At 37.7% G+C, this 13,063-nt stretch overlaps 2 protein-coding genes across 5 annotated transcripts in view; one reads left to right on the forward strand and one right to left on the reverse strand.

The window, feature by feature from the left end:
- The window catches only part of LOC109062179 (protein farnesyltransferase subunit beta-like), a 30,796-nt gene extending 23,943 nt beyond the window's left edge, over window positions 1-6,853 (forward strand). The window contains exons 9-13 of the mRNA XM_042746772.1: window positions 118-247; window positions 643-775; window positions 1,001-1,112; window positions 4,509-4,623; window positions 4,714-6,853. Of these exons, the coding sequence (XP_042602706.1) occupies window positions 118-247; window positions 643-775; window positions 1,001-1,112; window positions 4,509-4,623; window positions 4,714-4,836 (613 nt within the window). The 3' untranslated portion in view covers window positions 4,837-6,853. The remainder of the gene's footprint in view (window positions 1-117; window positions 248-642; window positions 776-1,000; window positions 1,113-4,508; window positions 4,624-4,713) is intronic.
- Window positions 6,024-12,601, reverse strand: max (myc associated factor X). Of its 4 annotated transcripts, none has more exons than XM_019092323.2 (5): window positions 12,385-12,601; window positions 12,038-12,064; window positions 8,988-9,095; window positions 7,532-7,655; window positions 6,024-7,387 (listed from the first exon to the last, which is right to left on the reverse strand). In XM_019092323.2, exons 1-5 carry the CDS (start codon window positions 12,418-12,420, stop codon window positions 7,200-7,202), a joined length of 483 nt encoding a protein of 160 aa, XP_018947868.2. In that variant the 5' UTR covers window positions 12,421-12,601; the 3' UTR covers window positions 6,024-7,199. The 4 variants fall into 4 exon arrangements, with proteins under 4 accessions (XP_018947868.2, XP_042602707.1, XP_042602709.1 ...); XM_042746773.1 differs by having other exon boundaries at window positions 7,532-7,670; window positions 12,385-12,600; XM_042746775.1 differs by lacking the exon at window positions 12,038-12,064 and having other exon boundaries at window positions 12,385-12,599.
- Window positions 12,602-13,063: the final 462 nt, after the last annotated feature.

Raw genomic sequence — 13,063 nt, forward strand, 5'->3', positions numbered from 1 at the left:
TTAAACACAAAAGCATGTTCTGTCTCTTAGTGAGTTAAATCTCAGTCACAGCACACAGAATGACATAATACTTTGACTGATTAATACAGCGATGTTGTGCTTTCCTTCGGCCTTCAGCTGTCAGAACTGGGAGGGTGGTTTAGGTGGAGTTCCAGGACTTGAGGCACATGGTGGCTACACCTTCTGTGGTACTGCTGCTATGGTCATACTGGGCAAAGAACATATGCTGGATCTTAAAGCCTTGTTAGTAAGTCCTTTGTCTTGCCTTGTTTTCCCTTTGCTACAGTTCCACCTTTTATTTAACCTGACTCTTCCTGTCCATTAGAGTGAATAAACTGAGGTTTATGAGATGCGTTAAAGGTCAGATGCGTGTATCCTGAACGTTGGAGGAAAAGCGTCTCATTACCGGTTCCTCCAGGACACTAAACATGCTTGGAAATATTAACATCGGTGTGCTGCAACATCATAGATGCTTAGATGAGCAGATCTCATTCTCCAGGGTCTTTGGCAGACATTGACATTAACAGTTTCAGTGCACAGGCAGATTTGTCTTAATGATAAGGCAGCAGCACTAATGATCTTCCTATGCTGATACTTGTAAACCAGTAAATTGGAGGCATTTCTCTCTTTTTCCTTCATTAGCGCTGGGTAACCAGCAAACAAATGCGTTTTGAAGGTGGATTTCAGGGCCGCTGTAACAAGCTGGTGGATGGGTGTTACTCCTTCTGGCAAGCAGGACTATTACCGTTACTCCACAGGGCCCTTTTTAAAGAAGGTGAGTGGTCATCCTAGAAAAACAACTAACATTTTTGCTTATATATGAAACGTTTAGCGATTATCAAGTGATTAAAATACTATAAGGTTCATAAGGTTACAGATTTACACATTTTTGTCTGCATGTTTTTTCCAATGTACTTTTTGTCTTCATTTGGATATAAAAACACATGGGGTCTAATGTCAGATTTAGTAGATTAACATATGAAAATATTACTGTGTGTAGGAGACTCAACGCTAAGTGTGAGTAGCTGGATGTTTGAGAGAAAGGCTCTGCAGGAATACATCCTCCTCTGCTGCCAGAATCCTGGTGGAGGCCTTCTGGACAAACCGGGCAAGTGAGTACAGCTCTTCCACCGCACACACAATTACATGCATATATATATATATATATATATATATATATATATATATATATATATATATATATATATATATATATATATATATATATATATATATATATATATATATATATATATACAGAGCTGGGTAGTAACAGATTACATGTAATCTGGATTATGTAATCAGATTCCTAAATGTAAGTACTTGTAGTTAGATTACATTGCATTTTAACATACTCGTAATCAGACTACAGTTACTTTTTTATTGACTGGGTGATTACATATTATTTAAACAATAGTAATAAGTTGTTTACAAATCATTGATTCTCCTAAATTTCCTTATTTTTAATGTTTATATATTTTCACAATAAACCTGGCGCATAATACGTTCATAATGTTTCGAGTTTTTCTGGCGGAGAGGGGGAGGGGTGTAAGATTCACGCTCAGAAGAAATTAGCAACAAGATAATGGAAAATGGAGGGGAACGCTGCCTTTAATCACTGGATGTACTGACATCATTTCATAAAAAAAAAAAAAAAAAAAAAATGGAAAAATGTCACTGTTCAGTGTAAGATCTGCCTACCAAGGATTAATTTGCTATCCACTGAAATCTTTGACCTAGCAAAGTTATTGCTGGGAATGCCATGTTCTTTAATATATTTTTTGTAATGTTGATTTTTCTTCATTGTTACTACCTTATGCACTGCAGGTGTTTTGAGATTAAATATTTGACTTAGAAATGGTCTCTAATATATATATTAGTCAGAACTCAGAATTGGTGCTCTGCATTTAACCCGTCCAAAGTGCACACACACAGCAGTGAACACACACACCGTGAACACACACCCATAGCAGTGGGCAGCCATTTATGCTGCGGCGCCCGGGGAGCAGTTGGGGGTTCAGTGCCTTGCTCAAGGGCACCTCAGTCATGGTATTGCCTGCCCGAGACTCGAACCTACAACCTTAGGGTTAGAAGTAAAACTCTCTAACCACTAGGCCACGACTTAGCAAAGTTATAGTTGTGAGTTTCATGTTTTTTAATATTCATTTTTGTAATGTTGTTATTGTTTGTCTTTTCCTCATTGTTACTATGCACTTAAAATGTTTTGAGATAGATAATGGCATTGCTGTGTGAATTTAGTCTTTTTCAAAATTTTACAAAATTTTGTAAGTATTAACTGTCCATACATTGTACTTGAAAAAGAAGCTATTGTGGCTCTTGTTGGTGAATTAAATATATCTTTTGGAATATATATTTTTCTTTGTATCTGTCAAAATAGTACAAGATTAGGCTAATTCAGTTTATGTGATATCAAATAAGGGTTAGCACAAATGTAATCTAAATGTAATCCAAAAGTAATCAGATTATGTTACCAAAAATGTGTAATCTAAGAGATTATATTACTGACTACAAATTTCGTCATGTAATCTGTAATCAGTAACTGATTACAATTCATAAGTAATCTACCCAGCTCTGTATATATATATATATATATATATATATATATATATATATATATATATTTATATATATATTAGTCTATAAGCTTGCAATGATATCACCGGTAATAATGTGATGATTCTCAAACTTTGGGATTATCACAAAGAAACAATATTTGAAGGCCCCATGACCTTTCCAGTTTCTTGTGATTTACTGGATAAGGATTTTTAAAAAATATTTTTTAATCACAATTGCTACCCAGTATCTTAAAGCTTTGCATAACTTGAAAAATGTTCACTAAATGTAAATGTAATATATGTAAAAATCACACTTTTAAAATTAGATGTCCTTATTCAGTATATCCAGTTTCAAGATGGTAGGAACCCTGGTTCTTCAAGGGAAAAAAATGTTGAGGCGAGTGAATTAAAGAAATAAGCCCCAAGAAGCCGTGGTTTACAGTTATACTACGGGTCCGTTGAATGCTTGAATCTGATTGGCTGACGAACTTTCTGAGGTGTGCAATTATTTTCAGGGAAACACACGACGAACGTAGTTCCAGGCAGCTCTCTTGACCGCATTACAGTTCCATATCACTTTGCATAGTTAACTGTAATAACATAAATTAGCATACAGTACCTATACAGCACACAGGACTAACATAAACAACATCATGACAGACAATTTTCTTAATAAATACACAGGATATTTCTCCCTAGCGAGGTAATAATAGCGCTGTTTCAAGACGCTGCTGCAGAATACTGCTGAGGGACACACAGAGGCAGCCTAATTCACACAAGCTCTCTCTTTTTCTCTCTTTCTCTGTGTCTCTGTCTCTCTCGCTCTCTTTATAATAACTTCACTAATAACTGCAGTAGAATGCTATCAACGGCTCAAGCCTCCGTTACCAGCTTTAAAATGACGTTTTGGAACTAGCAAAAGAGGCGTTGGATGAGATGCGGATGAAATAATCCTACTCACAATATTGATTTAAGTGCAAAAACTGGACAGATACCTTTAAATATGTCATCTGATCGATGTCTTGAGGTGTGGTAACCATAGTATAAGTGGAATAATTGACTCCGGCCGTTGAATTATTAGAAAAATAATGCACACCCAAGGTGTAACGGCCACTCCGCTTCGCGTCATGGCCACATCACCAGCTCGGGTGTGCATTATTTTTTAATAATTCAACGGCCCGTCGTCAATTATTCCATATACTTAGTAAGGTTTCACTTAATAAAACCGAGCAAATAAAGTGTAATGATATAAATAAATTCTTCCACCAAACAATGTAGTTCCTCAGAAACAGTTGTGGTTCCAACAAAGTGGTTGCTGAGCAACACAGAAGTAAACAAAGGTGTAGGTTTGTAGTGTAAACCGCTTAGAACGCAGCTCAGCCAATTTTAGCTTTTTTAAAATCATAAATCATGTATCATTATGATACCACTAAAATTAAGTATGTATTAATTTTGTTGTATTTTCTTGGAGGAGAAAACGTATTTGTGAAGTTTAGATTATTATATACTTTAGTCATAAGGCATGTACATTTTTATCATGAAAATGCATTTTCTAGTTCTGCTCTGCTCTAAAACAATTCATCAGCTAGACAATGTTCATCTAGAGTTTGTGTGGACTGAAACTTTCTGCAGTGATGTCGAATTTGTGAGTGAATCATTCTTTTGAATTGATTCTTTTCAATGAATCACAAACAGGACTTCTAATGATTTGTAAATATCCTTTTGCAGTAACGAACAAAACCACAAACATCTACCTGGAAAGGTGATGGAAAAACCATTACATCTGTCTTGTTTAACCTTGTGGATCAAACTAAAATAAAATGTCAACTTTAAAATCTGAAAAAATACAATTATCTTGGAGTTTTTTGTCCTTTTACTAACTATGCGGACCAAACTAGACTTTCATAATAGTTCCTCACTGATTCCCCACAGGTCTAGAGATTTCTACCACACGTGCTACTGTCTGAGCGGACTCTCAATAGCACAGCATTTTGGAAACAAAGACCTCCACAACGAGCTGATCATCGGTCGGGACGAGAACAGACTGGTGAGAGATACTGAAAATTCAGTTGAGCCAACTCAAATTGAGATTAATGTACTAATAATAACTAAATGTTCTCATATTTCTTCTATCCAGGCACCAACTCATCCAGTTTACAATATCTGCCCAGAGAAGGTCGCCCAAGCGATTGAACATTTCCACCGGTTACCTGTTCCAGGTCAGACGGGACCTACACCAAGTGCAATGGACCAGTCCTAGACTTTTCCTTTTTCTATAAGAAACACATTTGGGGGTTTGAGCTAGCTTGACCTAAAGCAGAGACATCTTCTGTAAATGCTGTAGCCAAACGTCCTTAGCTGGTCTGTACAGCATCTACAGATGGGGAAACACTCTGAGGGCCCAATCTACTACAGCTTATGAGTTTTAGCCAGGGAAAACAGTAGAGACTGACTAGGCGAGGTGTTCTTCATGCACCAGTCGTTGATTGATATTTTATTGCACATTCCAGCTTATTTTGGGGTTTGGTAAATGTTTCCCAGAGTGCATGTGGCAGTAGGTTCTGGACAGAAATAAAGACTTGGATGGAAGTTTGATTTTATTTCCTGGCTGGTGTATTGTGGAGGATCTATACTCACTGTGGGCAGTCCATTATTTAACTTTAACTTCTGTCATCTCTAATTTGGAGTGCTGTTTGACTGAAATGGATATGGTAACTGCCAAATACATATAGTTTACATTTTGTCATCTTTGGCTACAATTGAAAAATATAATCTGTGCGGTTCAACAAGCTTTTAAACTGTCTTCAGTCATGCTTTTAATCTTAAAATGCTGGTATAAAATATCAAAACAGAATCGCATTTTATCATAGTACATTACAGGAACAGTTAATCCAAAAATGAAATTTGTGTCATTATTTACTCACTCTCATGTCCAAACCTGTATGACTTCATTTCTTTTTGTGGAACATAAAAGGAGAAGTTTGGAAGAATGTTGACACTGCGTTTTTATGTAAATGAAATGGAAATGGTAACAAAGGCTGTCCTATAACAAAAAATTATTAAAGTAATCCATAAAATTCCTCCTCACCCGCGTTGATTCTAATGGGGTGAAGGCATCTCCTGATGTGAGCATATGAATATGCATAAGTATGAATGAAATTTGAGACCTACGATGGAGGGGAACGAATTCAATGAAATTTTATTTGTTCCTTACACAAAGCTACACACATCTGGATTACAAGACTTTGATAAAAGCACACCCATAATATAGACAAATTTTATGGTGCTTTTTTATTTTTTGCCAGTTTTTAAGTTTAGCAACTGAGCTTAGTGTTTGAAAACTTTAGCAAAGTCATACGGGTTGGAAACATGACTTCAATTTGTATTGTGGCGATTTGGACCTTGGAGTCAAAAAGATTGAGAACCAAAGGAACCACACATCATATGTAAAGGATAAAATAGTTTTATTTATATTCTTATTGTAAAGATAGGCCTCAACTTGCAAGACAACTGTTGGCAGTATGTACAACATACCTGTAATTTCCATGGAATGGAATCAGACAAAGAAAGACCTACTTGGTTTACCAATGTACTAAGTGGAAAATATGGTATAAGATACACGCGCGCACACACTCATGTCTCCTAGACACTCAAAATGCAACTTCTGTGGTGTGCAGCAGTCAAATTTCCGATGAACATTTACCTTTAAAAGTCACGACATGAATCTACTCTTTCAATATTGACTAGCTTTGTGGGGGAAGCATCATTTGGAACATTAATATTCCCAATATTGAGTGAAATACATAAAATACATGTTTGGGAGGCTCAGATGACAGATGCAAAATATATGCTTTATCACTTATTTTTTTATCCCCATTGTTTTAAAAGAAAATCTTTTTTTCCCCCAACCTGTAAACTTTACTACATCAGGCTAAAACAACAAATACAACACAAGCTCAGCAGCCTTCCCATAAAGCATTTTTTTGTTTTTTTTTGTATTTTTTAAATAAGGGATTTTATAGATAACGTCAAAACGTATCACTCATCCCCTAGGTCTAACAAGAGGTACATTGATAGATGCTTCAAAAACATTCCTTAATGGAAAAGTAACAAATATTTAGAAAGGCAAACCACTCGGGACAAATCAGCTAAGGGTAAGTTCTAAGCAGGCTTTAAGATAATCAACAAAAAAAGTATATTTTAGCAGTGCTAGGAGCTGTACGCCTCATTCAACCCTTTGGATATCCACCTGGAGGGATTGCAGACAAGGGTACAAAGCATCAAGTCCTTAAGTTGCAAAGCTGCCTCATTTTGGGTTTAAATCATCATTTGTTGTTGCGTGTGCCAGGACACAAGATGGACGAAGAGAGTCGGAGAGGGAGGGAGAGTAAAAACAAGCCGTTTTCCGTGAGTGTTCTTCCCGGAACAGGTGTCCCTCTCTCTTATAAACCTGGAAGAGGTTTCTTCAGGCGTGGAATCGAGCGTTGACATTCACTGAAAGAGATTGATCAAGGTGGTTTGGGGCGATTGAGGTACACAAAAAACAAGAAGAAACAAGACCATTGCTGTAACTCTCCCTCCCCTCAGAGGAGAACTTTGTGGAGCAGGCAGAGGATTCGCTGTTTAGCTGTCCTCCCCACGGGGCTTCTTCCGGGAACGCTGTTCCTCTGGCTCAGACTCCGAGCTCGAGTCGGAACCACCGTCGAAGGCCGATACAGCGCTGCCCTTGGGATTGGTGTACAGGCTGCTGTCTGAAGAGGAGTAGTTGGCCTGCAGCTGTGTGGTCCCCTTGACTTTCTCCAGTGCCCGCACTGGAAATTAAAAAGAGAAAACGACACATTTTCATTCTTTTTGCCTGAAATCATATGGTGTATGAGGCAAAATGGAACAGCCAAATTAGACTTGGATGGGCATGACCAGATGACAAAAGTGAGGAGTAAAGCAGCGACACCCACCTTGTTGCTCCAGCAGAGCGTTCTGCCTCTTCAGGTCGTCGATGTCCTGCTGGTGTGTGTGGTTTTTTCGTCGCATGTACTGAATGTACTCTGTGGCTTTGTCTAGGATTTGAGCTCGGGATGCCTGTTTGATAGATTGCTGTCAGCAACAAATGAAAAACTAGAATTTGACGCAAGGAATACAATTACATTGCACACATATGAACCCAAACAAATCCTAAAACCCAAAGTATACTTCGTTTTTGTACATGTACGCTAGCATATGAGTACAGTTGAACGTGTAGCCTTTCAAAGTATTCTCCATTTAATGTTGTGCGCGAATGCGGGCGGTCGACACGTGCGCTATAGAAAGCTTCATCCATGTCCAGATCTGCTCTACTTTCATCAATAATTCATGACCGATGATAACAAATTTATTTTAAGTCTTTTAAATTGAAGCTGGGCTATCCCATTCCCTCTCACTCATAAGTGCTTGTCAATGCACCCGTCTGTTGTTGTTGCAGTGACCACTATTTTGTTGTTTTTCCGTCTCTTTAGTTTCGTTTTCTACTGTGAAACAACGGCCTGGGATAGCGTTGCCACCTTGTGGAACAACTGATTACTGCAAAACAAATTTAATGCACGTGTACAAAGTACGTACAGTTACAAAAAAATCGGGTGGTGCGCATACTATTCTGATGACGAAATACTGTATGCTGTTCCTCGCGCATGTATAAAAAGTGAAGTATACTTTGGGCTTAACAATCCCCAATGAAAACACACAAACAGCTTAAAAATCCCCTATTTTAATAGCTACACATTTAGAAAATTCTGACCAACACTGATAAGCCAAAAATGTTCATGTTATGACCGATAACCAATAAATGACTGAAAACTCATCAAAATGTGTCTATACAATGAAAATTTGAAACACTTAAAAATATCCAATTAAACAAACGCTGACATCACAACATTATAATTTACAGTACAAATAGATAAACTAAAGATTTGTTAAAGATTACATTTAACAGCATTATTAAATTATTAATCATGCTTTTAAAGATTATATCAGCCAATAACCAATATGGTACCAATATATTGTGCATTCCTAGTCATGTGACTAGAAATACAGCTCTATCATAAAGGTCAAAAATTATTTCTACTACATTCTTGAACCATCTATTTCCGATAAGAAACACAAGAGGAAGGAGAAACCGCATTTCCCCTTGTAATGGCTTCCTGGCACCACGCCTGTACCGGGATCACAACAGTCAGTCTGGCCCTACTCTGCTCCCAATTCTCATAATGCTTTTCATTCACACCTCGACATGGAAATCCCATGCTAATCATCTCATGATAACATTTAAAGCCATCGCATTCAACAAACATACTTAGTGTAACAGCAGTCATTTCATTAACAAAAAGCAGATGAAACAAACTCCTCATGGTTTTACTTTTACCACTGACATTCACCAACCTTTTCCCCTTGCAAGGCAGGAACGGAATCCCGAAGGCTGTGAAAGCTGTCTTTGATATGGTCCCTACGTTTGCGCTCCAGCGCATTGTGATGTGCTCGTTTGTCTGCCTGCAATGAGAGAATCACAGTGGCTTCAGCCTCTTCGCTGGTCGTGGTGCCATTGGCTTATAGTGTTATAAAGAAACATTTATAGCTTGACTAATAAACCATGTAGTAATACAGACCATTAAAAACTGGATTCTATTGTTTCACCTTTAAGTGATCATGACAATTGTAATAGAGTCAAGGTGCATAAGGAGTGTTTTTTTTGTGTGTTTTTTACAGCTCATTCTTCAGGACTATGTTGGTCAGAACATTCTTAGCTTTTTTTTAGGATTTCCTTTAGTTAATTTAAAATTAATTGATCTGCTTTTATAGCACAAAGACTGCAATTGTACTATCCCTCAAAAAGTCTCTCTGTTGAGTCTCATTTTAGTACTCTGAGACTGTTGCTCTGAGAAAACAACATGGCCACTGGAGTCCAATGTCACTGGGCTTGGCCAAGACACTGTTATTACATAAAAGCACAGCTGTAAAACCTGTTTCGATTCCAGTGACTCATTAACAAGTGCCTCTTTTGCATTCAGTGGAAACAAAGCAAAAACGAAAGCAGTTATCCGAATGTTGAAGTGTCACCGGGCAGCACAAAGACATTCCAGTGTCTATGCGCCACCTGGAAGAGCTACGTGTGGCCATAGTGTTACTGGCAGATCCAGTCTGTCTGTCTAATGTCTAAAATGTTTCACGGTACACTGCCAATGTCAGGATTGAGTTACATGCACGTGAGGTGGCCAAGGGCTATTCTTCTGCACTCAAGTATAGTGAAAACTATCCATGTGGTTTCTCCACAATTCTGTCATAAAAAGCACAATGTCTCCACAAAATTAAAGGTATGAAGGGCTATAAATTACATAAAAGAAAGCAAAATGACAAGTACTTTGGCTGTAGAAGGCTTTCTCTGAGTAGTCTACAACATGTGCTCCTCCTGCTCTCTTATGATCTCAACATCCTGATAAAAAAAATAAAACTATTTCCTCCCAGCACAAAAATAAGGGGGAGATAAACAGGGCTTTGGGGACATCGCAGACCTTATGTCTCCAGTCTGCCCAATGAAAACTCAAGGCTAGTAAAAACAAGCCTGCTTTGTGATGAGTGCTATTTTAAACATCTTGCTTAGAACTCAATCGACACGTTTCACACCGACCAGGCACTACTTAAAGTGATAGATGACTCCAAAATAAAGCTTTTGTCATAATTTACCCTCCCTCACGTCATTCCAAATCAGTATGAGTTTCTACTGTAGAACACAAATCCATTTTTAAGCATTCAGTGGAAGTCAATGAGGTCCAAATTTAATTTTGACTACATTAACTTGCATTGTATGGACAAAAACAGTTGAAACGTTCTTCAAAATATCTTATTTTTGTTTGAAAAACAAAGGTTTGGAATGACATGAATGTGAGTAAATGACGACAGATGTTTATCCCTTCAACATCAAAACATGTTTATAGGCTGGGAATTCAAAAAATGGCAATGCAAATTACACTACTGTACTGTTGAAGTCAATGATCTAGTCTCAGTTTTAATCTAGGGTGTGAAGGGGTCTACAAACCCATTTTCTAGTTAAACAGAGCATCCCAAGTACAAGCTGAGCAAACAGGTTAGGGCTACACATGGTACTTCAAAAGTCCTTGTGCAGAAAATGGTTACAAATGAGCTTTGAGTTGACACTTTAAACATTTAAAATATATACCGACATCATTGTGGTTAGTTAACAGACCGTGGTCCCATCTCCACAAAATCCCAAGGAATTTCCAAATGCATCGAAAGCTATAATGACATGATTTCAAAGTGATATTACGTGACCTAAGGAGATGGTCAGGCTATTTTTTAATTTTTGAAAATGGCCAAATTTGCATTTTAATCCATTTTATTATTTTATACAGTTTCTGATATACATTTAAGTTTTAACTTGGTCACATCATTTAAATGAAGCACTCAGCAATGTAGTTTCAATTTGATTTATCGGATAAGCTACTCTATGACACCGCTGCATTTCTACACTACATGTATCTCTTTAAAGATGTTTGTTCGTTAAGCAGCAGGTTCACGCACTTGTTGAGGCCTCTGGGATATAGTGATGCGTAACGGTAAAAACAAAAGCATTGTGTTTTAATAAACGGACCATCACAAATGCATGAGTAATGTAAGGTGTGAAAGCTTAAGAAATCAACTGCCTTAAAACCTCACTGCCCAGACTGGAAATTTTAGTTAACTTCAAATTATATTTCAATAAGAAATTAAAAATGCATCATCATCAACCCCTACATCTTCTTCCAAATCTGTAAGACTTTAATATACAACCTATGTGTATTATGTTCATTTTAACACATTTTCCTCTTTTCTATCACTGTTTTATCAATGCTTTGGTAATGCACAACAAAATGACTTTGAAAACCGAAAAGGGGGATGTTCCATAAGTTGAGGATTAATGTTTAAGTCTGCTTATTTATTCATACACAGTCTAATCTAATAAAAACAAGATCTTATTGGGGTGAAAAGCATATATGACAAGGGAAACCCTGCCGTCGTATTAACATCGTCCAACTAAAACGCAATATACACTGCTCGCGTCGCGACACACTAGAACGCTCGATAGAAAATAATCCGTTCGCTGATTATAACGCAAGCGTTCTGGCGCGTCGCGTCACGCGCTCGCAGCGTAGATGCGGCTCTCTCACGTCCATCCGTCCCTCCCTCCTGCAGCAAGTGCCCTGCTGTCGAGCACTGAGCTCCCTGAACCGACTCAAAACAAGCTGAATGTGTGCTCATTCAATCCACCACATCTAGCCCCCTTTAGGCTTGGTTCTATGTTGTTTTGTCGTCCCCGATGCAAATTAGTTACGGCCGTTCAGTACCTACCCGGAAATAAATTGTAGCTAATCTCAAAAAGAGAAGCAATTTTCGGCATTAAAGGCTAAACTGGATTAATTGCTCCGCTTATTACGCACCACAGAGTGAAATCTCGGTGATTCTTCCTGTAAGAAAACAGAACAGAAAAGTACAATTGTAGCTAAAGCTGTAAGAGAGATACTTAACTGGCTATTGATGGATGCAATGCACTGTTTTACTACACAGAATCGCACATGTAAATATATGGAGACAAGTATAAACTCGACCCCTGAGAGTAAATGCTCATGTGACTTGATATTCTCATTAAACTGGGTGGAAAATGATTTCAAACGCCAGGATGGCTAACTAGCTAACAGGCTAGCCTCGTACTGAGGCTCAAGTATCGAAAACACAAGAGCTTTCATTCTCATACATGCAGAGTACAAACACAATTAACTATACTCACATCACTATCGACCTCGATATCATCGTTGTCGCTCATTCTTCAGCGAAGATAGATGAATTTACACGTAATGTTGTTTTCAAAACAACATGAAATGGGGCCCAAATCAAATGAACAAACAGGAGAGATTCAGTGCTTACACGAAACGAGATCAACGGACTCTCCACACGTGACTCGCCTACACACGGACATTTACCGTGGATTGTCACGTCTGTGATTGCGGCGCAAGGGATTGTGGGATTTGTTGTTTTTTTAGAACTACGTGGTCGGTCGACGTAACGTAGAAACTATAATATACAACTACAACACCCAGTCAGCATTTCGGAGTTGCGTCTCTACTTCGAGTTGAAGGAAAGCCCTTTTAATGAGAATGCTTCATGGTAATTGTAGTTTATTTTTTTGTCCCGCTACAAGCAAGACACGTGGAAAGTGCTCAGTGCTGTTTGTGACTAATATGGTGATTACTAATGCTACAAATATTTGTGCGTAATATTACACGATAAATATTTAAAGCGTTGTTAATATTCGGATTTTATTATTGTTATTAGATCAATAAAAATACAAACCAAAGACATACTATTATATAGATGAATAAGGGTTACCATTTAAAACAACAACAAAACAACATCTAAGTAAACTTAATTTCTACACACTTATTTAGTTTACCTTCTGAAACAATAGC

This window comes from Cyprinus carpio, chromosome B20 (assembly GCF_018340385.1).
Source record: "Cyprinus carpio isolate SPL01 chromosome B20, ASM1834038v1, whole genome shotgun sequence".
Classification (NCBI taxonomy): domain Eukaryota; kingdom Metazoa; phylum Chordata; class Actinopteri; order Cypriniformes; family Cyprinidae; genus Cyprinus; species Cyprinus carpio.

Coding starts and splice junctions, on each gene's coding strand:
- max (XM_042746773.1), bottom strand. CDS start 12,420: ATGAGCGACAACGATGATATCGAGGTCGATAGTGAT. Junction 12,065..12,384: donor ATATCGAGGTCGATAGTGAT/GTGAGTATAGTT, acceptor GTTTTCTTACAG/GAAGAATCACCGAGATTTCA. Junction 9,096..12,037: donor CACCGAGATTTCACTCTGTG/GTGCGTAATAAG, acceptor CTCTCATTGCAG/GCAGACAAACGAGCACATCA.